General features: G+C 40.9%; 1 protein-coding gene across 1 annotated transcript; it reads left to right on the forward strand.

Annotated features, from left to right (window-relative positions):
• Positions 1–88: 88 nt before the first annotated feature.
• Positions 89–13,721, forward strand: Sod2 (superoxide dismutase 2). Its single transcript, XM_076858073.1, has 5 exons — positions 89–218; positions 338–540; positions 5,847–5,963; positions 8,492–8,671; positions 11,288–13,721. Exons 1-5 carry the CDS (start codon positions 196–198, stop codon positions 11,431–11,433), a joined length of 669 nt encoding a protein of 222 aa, XP_076714188.1. The 5' UTR covers positions 89–195; the 3' UTR covers positions 11,434–13,721.
• Positions 13,722–15,463: the final 1,742 nt, after the last annotated feature.

Below are 15,463 nucleotides of genomic sequence, written 5' to 3' on the forward strand. Positions count from 1 at the left end.
GCATGGGATGACGGGTCTCCGGCCGCCCTGGGTTCCCCCCGCGTTCCTCCTGTGATGGACGCGGCCGGAGGGGGCGGGGCCCAGACGGCGAAGGTCCTTATGCGCTGCCCCGGACGCCGGGGGCAAACGCTCGCTGGTCTGGTTCGGCGTGGCGTCTGAGAGGCTCTAAGGCGGCGGCCGACGGCAGAGAGCGCAATGTTGTGCCGGGCAGCGTGCAGGTGAGACGCGGGCGCCGGGGCCCGGGGCGCTCCGCCGGGGGCGGCAGGTGTCCGGTGCGCGCGTCGGGAGGCGGGCGCGGGGCGGGTCGCACGTGACCCGGGTGCCCTCTGTCTTCCAGCGCGGGCGCGAGGCTGGCCCCGGCCCTGGGGGCTCTGGGCTGCCGGCAGAAGCACAGCCTCCCCGACCTGCCTTACGACTATGGCGCCCTGGAGCCGCACATCAACGCCCAGATCATGGAGCTGCACCACAGCAAGCACCACGCGGCCTACGTGAACAACCTGAACATCACGGAGGACAAGTACCGGGAGGCGTTGGCCAAGGGTGGGTGCCGGCGCCGCAGCCCCGCGCCGTGTCCGCACCGAGACCCCCCGAGTTCGCCCCGCACGAGGGCCGCCCCTAAATAATGATCCTCCCCATTGTAGAAGAGTGTCTTGTGTCTTGACTGGTTTGTTTAAACTTTTCTTGCCGTCCCAGAAAACAGAATCCCACGAAGGAAGTTGTGAGTTTGTCTGTGTTAAGCCCTTTTTTGTTACCCATATTGGTGAGTTGTAAAGGAAGCTCTAGCTCCTGTTTGCATATAAGCATTTAAAATTTGCACTCGTTATGTAATGTGCTCTTGGAAATGTTTGGTCTCTCAGGTAGGTTTGCCAATCATTAGCAGGAGGTCTGAGGGCACCCATACACTTGTGGCCCAGATGCAAGTGCTCTTGAGTGTTGGGGTCAGTCCTGAAAGGTGGGCTGGGGCTTTGCTGTCCCCACTTCCTCTCTGTGTCTGGGCCTCAAGTGGAGGAGGACAGCCTCTCTGCCTCCTTTTTCAAGTGTGTTGTAGCGTTAAGCAAGCAGTGTCAGGTGTGGTCCCTCTGATAGTGGGAGAAGGAAGGAGACTGCTAGGTGATAGGAACAGTGGTCCTTGACATCTTCTTGGAACTTCCTGAGAGTCCAATCTACGACTGGGAGATTCCTTGTATCCTGAGCTGCCCTGCACTGTGAAACTTGATTTACTTTATGCGGGAGAGAAGAGGCAGGAGTCAGCATTATGATGTTCATTACCAAAAAGCACTTAACCTGGTTGTGAGACAGGTTAGGCCCCTGTGGACTTGGTTTCTGTATTTAATTTAGGAGTTAAAGTTCACAAGAAAAATAGTCATTCTGATTTAGGAAATGTGTAAATTGGATTAAAATATAATATGGAGTTAACTTTTATTTTGGTACCAGGAATTGAACCCAGGGATGCTTAACCACTGAGCCACATCCCCAGCTCTTTTAATTTTTCACTTTGAGACAAGGTCTTACTAAGTTGTTTAGGGCTTCATTAAGTTGCTGAGGCTGGCTTTGAACTGTAATCCTCCTGTCTCAGCCTCCTAGGCTTCATTAAGTTGCTGAGGCTGACTTTGAACTTGTAATCCTCCTGTCTCAGCCTCCTAAATCACTGGGATTATAGGCACCTGGTTGTTTTTTTCTTTTCTTTTTAAGTGCTGAGTTGATAAAACCATAGTATATGGATTTTTGTGTTTATGGCTCTGAAGGTGTATATGGGAATATCATTATAATCTCTGTAAATAATATTTTGTGCTCGTTCCATTAGTTTGCACAACTGAAAAATAATTGGTAGTTGTTTTCAGACTATATTGTTCGATAAACTACACAGTAAAGAAAATTTCCTTTTTTTCAAAAAAGTGTTTTTGTTGCATTTCAAGCCTATGAAATTTGTTAAGTAATTTTCAGAGTGACGTTTGGTTGACGAGGGGCATCTAGTGGAAAGATGTAGTATTTCAGCCAAATTGTGTTTGAGGTAAATAAAAGGCTACCTAAAGAGGAGGAAGTTACCACATTCTGGAAGATTTGCTTGCAACAGTTAGATGATTTGAATACGGGAAAAGGTTGTGATTTAGGAAATAACAAACGTGTGAGGGATGTGGTAATGGGGAAGCTGGGAAGGTCCCCGTTGTGAAAGTATTTCCAGCAAGGCAGCATCTGACACCTGGGAAACCGTCTTTCCAATATTTTAAAGACATCTTAGTTTTAATCCCTTTCTTGTGGAATCAAAGCTTTGCTTCCTTAGTAATATCACTGGAAAAAAAAAAAGTTGTTGTATTGCAGTATTATATTGCAGAGTTTCTTTTACATAGAAATTATATTTTTGAAATTATTATCAAGCAAATTTTCATATCTCCAATATTGGGATAAGAGTATAAATAAATAACTTAATATTATCTCATCATAACTGTCTTTTCAACCGAAAGTTCTTCCTTTTTTTTTATTGCATTTCAGGGGAAAAACCCTGATCTGAAACAAAAAAAAGTTAAACTTCAGAAAAGTCTTAAGAGCTTTAAATTGGCTAAGTAAACTTTAAGATGTTGAGATTATTATTATTTTTGAGATATTGAGGATTAAGGGTATTGAACCCAGGGTTGGCATAATATCAGGGAAGCACTGAGCTACTTCTCCAGCCCATTTTTTTTTTGTTCCAAGGATTGAACTCAGGGGCACTCTACCGCTGGGTCACATTCCAAACCCTTTTTTGTATTTTATTTAGAGACAGGGTCTCACTGAGTTGCTTAGTGCCTGGCTTTTGCTGAGGCTGGCTTTGAACTCTTTATCCTCCTGCCTCAGCCTCCCGAGCTGCTGGGATTATAGGCCTGTACCACTGCGTTTAGCCCCCAGCCCTTTTTATTCTATTTTGAGACATGGTCTTGTTAAATTGCCCAGGCTAGCCTTAAATTTACAGTGCTGATACAGCCTCAGCCTCCAAGTAGCCAGGGTTACATATGTAATGCTACTTGCCCAGCTTAAAATGTTGAGTTTATTAAATTATCTCTTAGTAAACATGTTTCTTTTTCATTTAGAAAAACAAACTGAACATGCTGACCCATGCCTATAATCCCAGAGACTGGAGGCTGAGGCAGGAGGATAAAAAAATCTTAGGCTAGCCTCAGTAATTTAGTGAGAACCTCAAGAACTTACTGTTTAAGCACCCCTGGATTTGATCCCTAGTACTGCAACAACAAAAAAGCATAAAACCTTTATTTACATCTTTAGGGTGACTCCAAGGAAAATTAACAAGGGAAACAGTGATTTATAAATATATTTTTACACATTTAAAAAATTATATAATTTTATTTGAATATTTATTTTTTAGTTGTAGTTGGATACAATATCTTTATTTACTTATTTTTATGTGGTATTGAAGATCGAACCCAGGGCCTCTCATGTGCTAGCCAAGCGCTGTACCGCTGAGCCACAACTCCAGCTTGCTAAACAAGTAGGTGAAATAAGTTTTCTGAAAGAAAACCCTAAGAGGTTATCTGTGGATTCACTTAATCCTCTCCTTCTGAATTGCTAACAATTGGAGATTTGGCCTTGTTTCAAAAGATAGAATTTCTTAACTAGGTTCTTTTTTTATTTCCAGCCTTCAGTACTGTGGGTTAAACTCTCCAGCACTTTTTTTTTTTTTTTTTTTTTTATGTTTTATTTTGAGACAGGTCTTGCTAAGTTGCCCAGGCTGGCCTTCAATTTGTGATCCTCCTACCTCAGCCTCTGAAGTCGCTGGAATGACAGGCATGCCCCACCTTACCTGCACCTAGACGTTCAAAACAGGGGTTGAGAACTTTTTCTACAATTCCAGCTCCTGGAGAGCAGAGCTCCAGTGGTTCGCTTTCACTTTGCTTTTCTTGGTAATTTGAATAGTAAGAACTTGGTACATTTTGTACAGGGAATTTCTGTTTTCCCAATACTTCAGTTAATCTGTAGTTTCTGGAAGGAGCAGAAAAAAACTTATTTCACCTACTTGTTTAGCAAGCTGGAGAAAAAACCTTTTTGGTTTCAATTTATTTTATCTAGTGTTTTGAGAATATATCCAGATTGTCCAAATATGACATTCTTTTTTGTTAAGCTATAGGTTGGAGAAAGTTTTTTTTCCCTCAGAAATTGTACTCAAGGACTAGGGTTGTAGCTCAGTGGCAGAACACTTGCCTAGCATGTGTGAGGCACTGGGTTTGATCCTCAGCACCACATAAATATAAATAAAACAAAGGTATGCCAGTGCTGGCACCAACTATAACTAAAAAAAAGAAAAAATTGTATTCAATGTATTTTTTTCTTGCCATTTTTCTTTTTTTAAAATTTTATTTATTTATTTTCATTACATATTCAATGTATTTAATTATCTAGTGAATCAACAAATATTTATTGAGTGCCTGCTGTGTAGGTGGCAGTGGGTAGTGTGTTAGGAATTGAGAACCGAAGTCATACACAAAAGCCACTGTGCCAGTGACTTGGGAGACTAGGGCAGGAGGATCACAAGTTTGAGGCATGAAAATGGCCGAAGATATAGTTCAGTGGTAGAACACCCCTGGGTTCAATCCCCAGTTCCAAAAAACAAACTACCTCCTCCACCGGGAGACGGATGAAGCAGTGTGCCAGGAGTTATACCGCCTTCTAGGAGAGATGGGATGCAGAGTCTGGAGGGGTGATGGGAACTGCCAACTTGTATATCCTGGCCAAAGTCTGGTGAGGTGCTGTTTGGAGACATGAGAAGAGGCAGAGGGTGAAGCCTGAGCCCTCAACGGGAAGTGGTTCCAGCAGAGGCAGCAATGGTCATCCTTGGCAGGGAGGGGGCGTGCTGAGCTTGTCTTGGAAGGCTCCCTGGCCAGTGTGGCTGGCAAAGGGTCAGGTGACAGGTGACATGCCTCCTTACAGCTAGGTGTAAGACTTGGCGGGCTCCTAGTGAGAAAGGACATCTTTTGGAAACAGGACTGTGGCTCCAAAGCAGGTGGGAGATGCTAGTTCTGTGCACCAACAGGTAGCAGCAGAGTTGGGGAGAAGGGATTGGATTCTGGATGTCTTTTTTGAGAGGGGTACTGGGGATTGAATCCAGCTTCCTCCCAGCCATTTTTATTTTTTAATTTTTGAGATAGGGTCTTTTTAGGTCATAGAGGCCGGCCTTGAACTTGCAATTCTACTGTGGCCTCCAGAGTTGCTGCCATTACAGGTATGCACCACTGTGTCCTTAAAGGAGAGCTGGCTTTGCTGATGGGTATCCTAGTGGATTGGGTGTAAGGTGTGAAAGGAGAGGAATTAAAGGTGACATCGATGTTCTGTGGAACAGCTGGCTTTCACTGAGATGGGGTCTGCCATAGGAGTAAGTTTGGGGTTGCAAATCAGGAGTTCAGTGTGAATAAGTTGAGTTTTTTGTTAATGTCACTTTAAAATGTTTCCCAATAGTTGTCTGTCTTGAAATGAGAGCTGAAAGTTTCCCTGTTGTAGGTACACTAAGCCGTGCATTTTAGCTCGTTTACTGTACTTTCTTTGCTCTCTTTAGTGTTTTATTTGCCGAAGTCTTTTTTATCCAAGAGAACCCTCAGCCTTTGGTGGTCAGGAGTGAATTTCCTCCTAGCTTTACCTTCTCTGCTGTGCTCACCAGTTCTGCATGTGATTAATTGAACTGAAAATCCACTGGGTGTATAATTTGGGGAGAGTCTGATTTTTGGTAGAATCTGAAATTGCTGAATTTTAGAACAAACAAGCTGGTACAATTATCTGCTAACTCACAAAGGAAAAAAAAACAGTGTTAGAGTGATTAAAGAATAAAAGTGTTTTAAAAATGTGTTTGCTTTTTTACATTTCAGGAGATGTTACCGCTCAGGTAGCCCTTCAACCTGCACTGAAGTTCAATGGCGGAGGTCATATCAATCACACCATTTTCTGGACAAATTTGAGTCCTAATGGTGGTGGAGAACCCAAAGGTTGGTATATATTGGTTCACCTTAGCTGTATATTTGCACAGTAGTAAAGATTGCTGATTTTTTTTTTTTCCCTTTGGTGCTGGGGATTGAAGCCAGGATCTCATGCACGCCAAGAGCATACCCTACTCCTGAGCTACATTCCCAGTGCATTGTTGATTTTCTTGTTACCATAATTCTCCCTAAAGTACCATACTGGCATATTTTTCATAGCAAGGGGCATAGCAGAGTTGTAACTTTCAAAGGGAAAGACTAGGAAAGGAGAATACATTCAGGTAGTTACGTCCTCAGTTTTCACACACACACGATTTCACTACAGTGCCCTTTCTTGGTTTAAATATTAGGGAAAGACTGAGAAACAGTTTTTGGAAAGGATTAACTTTCCGCTTACTAGCCTGGGATGTCCAGGGTAAGATACTGTGTGAGACAGAGGGAATAATGGGGCTGTTTGCAAAACTAAATGTAAAGTGCTTAGAAAGGTGTCTGTGTCATTAATGTTCCTGTTATGAGGTCACTTGTCACAAAAAATTAGGTTTTCCAGGTGTTTTTAAAAAATTACAAATAGGACTGAAGTAGTAGCTCAGTGGTAGAACACTTGCCTAGCATGTGTGAGACCCTGGGTTCAGGCCCAGCACTGCAAAAATTAAAAACAAAACAAAAACTGCTGCAGGTAACGAGGGGCACACAGAGCAGTGTCTGGTTCACTGTCTTTGTCAGTGTGGCTGTCTGACTCATTATTCCACCCCCGCACCACCCCCAGCTGAAGGTATGAAGCATAAGTACAGGTCTCTTGTTTTTCCAATACAAGAGTTTCTGGTAGCCATCAAATGTAACTTTGGTTCCTTTTAGAGTTTAAGGAGAAGCTGACAGATGTCTCTGTTGGAGCCCATAAGTCTGGACTCCTTACACATACCCTAAGTTTCTGTGATTTTATTTTTTTTTAAACATATATATTTTAGTTGTAGATAGACACAACAACTTTATTTTATTTATTATTATTCTTTTTTGATGTAGTGCTGAGGATCAAAACCAGTAAGTACCTCACATGTGCTAGTCAAGCGCTCTACCACTGAGCCCCAGCCCTTACTGTTTGTTTTTAATCAGTGTTATCCAAGGCAGCTTATCTTATGCCTGCAAAGTTTCCTTTGGGGTGATATTAAATGGGGGAATAAGTCTGGGAAAGTGGATAATTTATTTCTTCTGAATGAGGCCTTAGAATTGAGACTTAATGCTTTTGAGGTTTGTCAGCTACCAGAATATCAGATATACCTATATTCAACCAATGGTTTTGGCATTCTTTGCCATTTTGTATTATTTGTACCCTTTGATTCCATTTGCACTTATAAAAGATGATTACTTTTAATCCAGTAGTCTATGAAAAGTGAGATATGACCCAGTTGATTTAGTTGATATGCTCAATGTAGAATTGATTCTACAGTGCTACAGAATAAAAAGTTTATGGCTCTCTTTTCCATTTTTTGCAGTATAGTGGATAGAACCTCATGCATGCTAAGTAAGTGTTGTACTACTGAGCTACATCCCAGCCCAGTTATAGCTCTTAAAGTATACCTTTAATTCGGTAATAGAAGGGAAAATCACCCTGTTTAAAACAATCACGATAAGAAGATCAAGCCTGGCACAGTGGTGCATGCCTGTAATCCCAGTGACTCAGGAGGCTGAAGCAGGAGGAAAGATCTAGGATGCCTTGGAGAACTGAATAACAGCCATAACTTTTTTTTTTTTTTTTTTTTTTTTTTAAATTTTGGTACTAAGGATTGATCTTGGGGGCAGTCAGCCCCTGAGCCACACTCCAGCCCTATTTTGTATTTTATTTAGAGACAGGGTCTCACTGGGTTGCTTAGCACCTCGTTTTTGCTGAGGCTGGCTTTGAACCCGCGATCCTCCTGCTTCAGCCGCCCGAGCTGCTGGGATTACAGGTGTGTGCCACTGTGCCTGGCCAGCCATAACTTTTTATTCCCCAATGGGGACATAGAGTAAGTAGGCTAGAAGTCAAAGTAAAATTTTCTATTGAGGGGGAAAGTTTTAAAAGAAGCAATGGAAAATGAATTTATTCACTGGTAGAAATAGCACAGTGAGGGGCTGGGGATGTGGCTCAAGTGGTAACGCGCTCACCTGGCATGCTTGGGGCACTGGGTTCAATCCTCAGCACCACATAAAAAAATAAAATAAAGATGTTGTGTCCACCGAAAACTAAAAAATAATATTAAAAAAAATTCTCTCTCTCTCTCTCTGTCTTAAAAAAAGAAAGAGAGAAAGAAAGAAAGAAATAGCTCAGTGAATAAAGAAATCCCTAATGGTATTAGACTAGCTTCACTAAGAACCATGTGGATCATAAGTGTGAAACTACATCCTGTTGTCAGCAGGAGGAAAGCTGGTGTGGTGTATGCTGGATTATGTTTATCTTCTGTATTTTGTCTGTTTCTTGGGCCATGTGACAAGAATATTTTAATATACATAATATTTTATTGTAATTGTTGAAATCTGTTTGTGTTTTGGATCTTTTTTTATAGGAGAGTTGCTGGAAGCTATCAAACGTGACTTTGGTTCTTTTGACAAGTTTAAGGAGAAGCTGACAACTGTCTCTGCTGGTGTCCAGGGCTCAGGTTGGGGTTGGCTCGGTTTCAATAAGGAGCAGGGACGCTTGCAGATTGCTGCCTGTTCTAATCAGGATCCATTGCAAGGAACAACAGGTTAGATTTAAAAACTGCTACTTATTTCCTTTGGGAGATGTGGTTTATGTAGGCATGTAACTAGGAATAAGGAAAACTAACAGTGTTTAAACTTACCATGAATATATAATAGTTTAAACAGATCTTATACCCAGATCTTGAGTAGGTTAAAAAATGCTCCAAGAGTCTGCTATTTTGTAAAATATCAGATGTAATTTTTGTAGATACACTAGCAATCATTTTAATCTAGATCCTACTTTGTTCTACAGAGAATCAGTATTAGTTTAATTACTTATATGCACTAAAATAAAAACCTGTAACTAGATGACAAGAGGGAAGCTCAAGTGGAGTGAGGCCCACATCTTTTCCAGTGCTCTCCCCTTTGTCAGAACTTTTGGTTAGGCTGGGGCGAGAACTCGAGTTTCCACACTCTACCTATCTGCTGGTCTTGGTATGTGTAAGTATTTGATTTGGAAACTCTGGGCTGGACTCAGCAAATCCATTTTTTCTGTTGAGTCTAATTGAATTGATAACCCCAAATAACATGTCACTGGAGAGGATAGGATATAGAGTCAGAAGTCATAGGCAGTCAGCTGGGGCTCTAAGCTGTGATGGAATGAATTTTACCTGATTTCTTAACATTAAACAGTGGCAGTTCTCTGCCACCTTCCCCCTTGCACTCACCCGACTCACTTCCTGACACGCTCAGATTTTGCTGGAATCTAAACAGTTCTTTTGGGAAAGTCCCAAAAGAATCAAAGAGCTGTGAGCCTGAAGGTTGCAGAGTCGGGTGCAGCTCAAGGTGCCTGTTGGGAAGATTGGTTTCTGTGGACCTGAGCACAATGCTTCTTTCTCTCCTGCTTGGAGAAAGCCCATCGGATGATAAGGCATGACTTTTTACATATTGGGAAAAATCATGACATTTTTTTGCTGCTTTTTTGATGATAAATTGATAGCAACACATCTCACAACTGGTCAAGACATACTGTTGAGAATTATTTTGGTAGAAGAGTTTGAGAGTTTTTTCCTTTTTAATTTGGTGCCTTATGGTTGTACCTAATGGTGGGATTTGTTAACATATTTATACATGCACACAGTATAATAATATAATTTGGCCAATATATTCCCCAGTATTTTCCCTTTCCTCCTCCCTCCTTGGATCTCTTCCTCTATTGATCTCCCTTCAATTGTCGAGAGATCCCCCCATCTTTCTTTTCCTTCTTCCTCTCTAGCTTTTAGATCTGAGAGAAAACAATGACCCTTGACCCTTCTGAGTTTGGCTTATTTCGTTTAATATAAGGTTCTCAAGTTTCATCTATTTTCCTGTAAATGATAATTTTTTTTTATGACTGAATAAAACTCCATTTATTTATATGTTTATTTTTAGTTGTAGGTGGACACAATACCTTTATTTATTTATTTATTTATTTTGGTGTAATCTTTGGGGAATACCTTTATTTTATTTATTTATATGTGGTGCTGAGGATCAAATCCAGGGCCTCACACATACTAGGCGAGCACTACTGCTGAGCCACAACCCCAGCCCCCATTTTTTGTATATACCACATTTTATTTATCCACTGGTGGACACCTAGGCTGGTTCCTAGTTTGTCTGTTGTGGACTGTGCTGCTACAAACATGGACGTGCCTGTGTCTTTTTTTATGGATAGAACTGAGTTCTTCATTTACCTTATTTGATTTCTGAAAATAGTATGTTATCTTCAGTCCTTTTCCTTGTAAACTTGCTCTTTTATTAGTGCCTCATAACTGGTGTTTACTCCCTAAGACTAGAGTTAGCTTTGGGGAGCAGAGCAGGTTTCTCATAAGTGCCCAAGTTCTCATGCCTTTTGGAAGAGACAACAAACCCTCAACCATACCCCCACCCGAGACATAGCACATCCTTACTGTGGCGTCTGAGACCACTGTGAGGAAGGCTGGGGACTGGTTGGTTCTTCTACGAATCTGTTGGTATTTTAAAAACAGCTATTAAAGTACGGTAGTTACTTGATTTTCCCAGGTCTTTTTTTTTTTTAATTGAGATTGAACTCAGGACTGTGCTACTTCTGGACTATGTCCCCAGCAGTTTTCATTTTGAGACAGGGTCTTGCTAAGTTGCCCAGGCTGGGTTCAAACTTGAGATTTTTCTGCCTCAGCCTCCCAAGTAGCTGGGATTCAATTCTAATTCAATAATTTTTTTTCAATTTATCACATTTTCTTCTGAAGTAAAGTTTAAAATCTTTTATTTATAGGAATATTCTTACACAAAAAATAAGAAACAGCCAGGCATAGTGGTGCATGCCTATAATCCCAGCAGCTCAGGTGGCTGAGGCAGGAGGATCGTGAGTTCAAAGCCCGCCTCAGCAACAGTGAGGCACTAAGCAACTCAGTGAGACCCTGTCTCTAAATAAAATTTAAAAAAGGGCCGGAGACATGGCTCAGTGGTTGAGTTCCCCCAAGTTCAATCTCTGGTACCCCCTTCCCCCCAAAAGAAAGAAAGAAAGAAAGAAAATAAACAAATAGGTGAAATTGTTGTAAATGGTATTTTCGTGTGCATAGAATAATAAAATTTAATTGAGAAGCTATAATGTTTTAGATTGAAATTTAAAGTTTTTTTCTTTTTTCTCTTCTTTCTGGTAGGTCTTATCCCACTGCTGGGGATTGATGTATGGGAGCATGCTTATTACCTTCAGTATAAAAATGTCAGACCTGATTATCTAAAAGCTATTTGGAATGTAATCAACTGGGAGAATGTAACTGAAAGATACATGGCATGCAAAAAGTAAAACACCATCATTATATTGAGTATGTTAAACTCCTTATGACTATTTTTGTAGTAGAGTATTGCAGTATACTAACAAGGCACTTGATTACAGCATTTATTGATATTGATGATATATGATGACATATGGTGATTCATTGATGTTTGAATATTTGATAACAATAATTTAGTGCTACAAATAATTTCCTATTTTAAAATTTTGTTATTAGGCAACTGTTTGAGAATCATTACTGCTCTGTATAATTTAATCTTAACTGAACATTTTGTCAGAGAGCTAAACTTACTAGTGGTTTATAATTATCATCAAAGAACAATAAAAAATATGCCATCCTATATTTGGGGGCTTGTGGGAAAGGCTTTGTAATTCTATTCTGTTGCACTTAGAGAAAAATGTAATCTTTTGCCCCAGTTGTCACAGTAAAATAGGAAACTGAGTGTTTCTCTTTTGTTGAAAATTTTTCTTTTCGTTTATGTCTAGTGGTACTTCTGATGGCTATCACCCAATGATATGGTGATGGTCTGTGGTCACATGTATAAATAGCTAACATCATCTTGTCATTTAAAAACCATATGACTTACTGCTGATTGAAAGCTGCTTTATTATAAGAAGATAATTATGCATCTGGACTTACAAAAGACTGATGTAAAATTTTATTCTTGAGCACAGAAGTATGTATTTATAAAAGTGCTGTAGGTGGGCACATCAGGGCCTGGTTGGCACTGCCGAAAGTGGGGACCTCAGGGTGAGGCCATGGGCATTCTGGGGCACTCCCCATCTCTCCGTCCTGTTGAAGGGCCTCCCTCTCCTGAGAGCTGTGCTGGCCGCAAGCCACCTTCCCTAGTCAGGCAAATGGACTTCTGCCTGGCGTCAGCACTGTGTCCCCTCAGATGATTTCTTTCCAAAGACATGCTTTATATTTCTGTTTTCTTCTAAAGAATGTATAGCCACTCCGAAACCTTCTATCATTTTCAACAAAGGGAAAACTCCCCATGATCAGTGACACAGCATTTCAGCTCACGTTCCAGGTTGTTCTGCGCAGGAGCACCGTGTACCTGCTGTTCACACGGCAGGCAGGCATTCTGCTGGTATCTGTGTGGCCATGTCACAGGTCCCCATCTTTCATCATCTTCCTCATTATCTTTGATGGCTATATGGCTTTTATCAATTGGGCATTTCTTAATTTATTTCACAGTTTTATTACTGAATATTTCATTTCTTCTGATATTTATTATCCGTTTTGCTCTTGTGAGTATCCCAATCTCCTATTGGGATGTTTTCTTTATATGTAGGTTTTTTTCTTAACCTATTTAGTAATGTTTTCCCAAGGTCATTTTTAAACATTTTCCCCCCAACTTAATTTTTTTATTTCTTTTCATGGAAAAATGGAGTAACTTAGCAATTTCAATATTGAAGACTGAAGTTTGAAAAAAAAAAAAAAAACCTTAAATTCAAGATACTTTTTCTTTATAGTTCAGTTAGAAAAGTATTTAGCTTTCTGAATGTCAACAGTGTTGACTATTGATAAGGGTGTATGTGTGTGCGTGCGTGGATTGAAACACTCTAGAGATTGATTGCTGTCCTTTATATCACAGGGACATGACTCTCATAGAGTGCAAATGGGGGGCATGTGGTTACCGCTGGCCTCTAATAGACCTTAGAGGAAAGTGGGACTTCCTGAGAGATGGGCTTTGGAATGCACATCATCTGCTACATCAGGGTTTAACTTGAGCTACAAAGATTTGCAGAATCTACTGACACATAAAGCTTTGACTCTTAAGCTTCCAGATTTTAAAACAATTCAATGTTGAAATTTCTACGGGGCTCTGTTTTTGCTCTGGCTTTCCTGTTGATGAGAATGAGGGCAGTACAACTTCCCTCCTGTTTTGTGCTCCTCCATGCTGGATGGAGGTTAGGAGACCAAGAGGATCTATGTACTCAAAACTTGAATAGCCAGCAGAAGATGATGCTAACACTGTTTAGCTCTCTCTTCCATAATAGAAAAGAAAAACAAGTAAAATTTCCATTTTTCTTTTGAAAAGAACAAATATTGTTCGTGCAAGGATTTTTGTGACCAGATCAGCAGTGCCTGCCATAGTCTTAATTGTGCTGGAGGTAAACAAGCAAGTGATACAGATATTTTCTTTTGAATTTGTTGCTTAAACTGTTGCATAGTAATTAAATTTTGATGTTAAGAAATTGCTGTATCATGTCCCTCAATTTCATGGCCTTAAAATGAGATTTGAATTTGTGTTGAGCACCTTTAAAAAAGTAATAAAAAACTATAAAATGAAGATTGATATGTGTTGTGAGTCATATCTGAAACTGGGTATAGATATATTTTATTTTCTATTTTAATTTCAAGGGAATTACTTTTTGGGGAAACAGTTAGGAAAATGATAAATTACTGTTCCTCCTTTTTAGTCCTATGTTGCTGCTCCTAGCAAGCTGAGGTCCTGTCCTCTGAGATATGCACCAAACCCACTACCTGCTGGATACTGGGTTTTCACACTGTAAGGTCCAGGAGAGTTTTCATTTAATTCATTAAAGAAACATTGATTTTCCTATTGCAGTTACGTAGTTTTCTGATTGTTAATAAAGGAATCTGTCAATTCTTCAAAGAGGTCTACATAATGCATATGGGTTACAAATGTTGATGATCCTTTAATGTTCTATCATTTTCACTGGTTTTCTGTGAAAAAGGAATACCAAATGAGAGTTAGTTGAAATTTTACTCTTAAAACCCAGAGGCACTGAGAATGGTGGTTCACACCTGTAATCCCACTGACTCGGGAGGCTGAGGCAGGAGTATCATGAGTTCAAAGCCAGCCTCAGCAAGACCCTAACCAACTCTGAGACCCTGTCTCTAATTAAAATATAAAAAAGGGCTGGGTATGTGGCTCAGTGGTTAAGTGCCTCTGGGTTCAATTCCTGGTACCAAAAAAAAAAAAAAAAAGAGCTGGGTTCATGGTGGTGGCACACATCTGTCAACCCAGCAATCCACCTGGAGGCTAAGGAAGGAAGATCTCAACTTGGACCCTGTCTCAAAATAAAAAGGGCTGGAGATGTAGCTGAGGGGTATTGCACTTGCCAAGCAAGCATGAGGTTTTGGGTTCCATCCCCAGCAACACACACACACACACACACACACACACACCAAACAACAACAAAAAAAAGGGCAAAGAAATCCTTGGCACCCACTGGTTGGTAGCAGGGAAGTTTGCTGCTTAAGCAAAAATAAACCTTTCTTTTTGTAACCTCCCCAGTTGTGGTGTTGGTGTAAGCAAGAGAAAACAGACTCATACATATGAGACTAGCTGGGGCGGACCCAGGGCTTTGCTCCCAGTTCTGGAGGTGCGAGGATCAGGGGCTGCGTCTGGTGATGGCCTTCTTGCTGGCATGGTCAAGGGGAGTGTGCGTTTCTGTATGGTCTCCCCCTTCTTAACAGCTGCCAGGATTCCAGCACAGGGGCTCCACCTTAGTGACCTTATCTAATGCTGATCACCCCGAGGCCCTGCCTCTCGACATAACTCAGATTATAACCACCCTCTTAACACTTCCAGCACATGAGCCCTTGGGGGACACTCAGGTCATATCCAAACCCACTTCTAAAATAAATCTTTTTTCAACATAATTCTCAAGATCAATGTCTGCATCTCTGCTTTCTTACCCTAGCAACTGCATAGCTCTTTCAAGCCACCGCAAACTGTAGGTTCATGAGGAAGGCCACATCTTTAATCTTTGTTTCTGGACTGAGTTTTTAAATCTCTGTTGCTCATTTTTTTTTTTTTTTTTTTTTTTTTTAATCAGGATCTCCACTGCTTAGAATTAGAAGCACTCAGTTTTTCCAGCTTTTGAGTTCTGCCTAATACAGCTCCCTACGGAATCTTTGAGGAACAAATTCTTCTCACTCCATCAGGGCTTGGGGAGGCTGTGTGGCCCTGTGCTTGGCTCTCCCTTCTCCTAGTTTGACCCACAGGGTCAGCTCACCACACAGACTAGTCAAGTTATCTATTTTCTTGGATGCTTGCAAAGT

This window comes from Callospermophilus lateralis, chromosome 6 (genome assembly GCF_048772815.1).
Source record: "Callospermophilus lateralis isolate mCalLat2 chromosome 6, mCalLat2.hap1, whole genome shotgun sequence".
In the NCBI taxonomy this organism is placed as follows: domain Eukaryota; kingdom Metazoa; phylum Chordata; class Mammalia; order Rodentia; family Sciuridae; genus Callospermophilus; species Callospermophilus lateralis.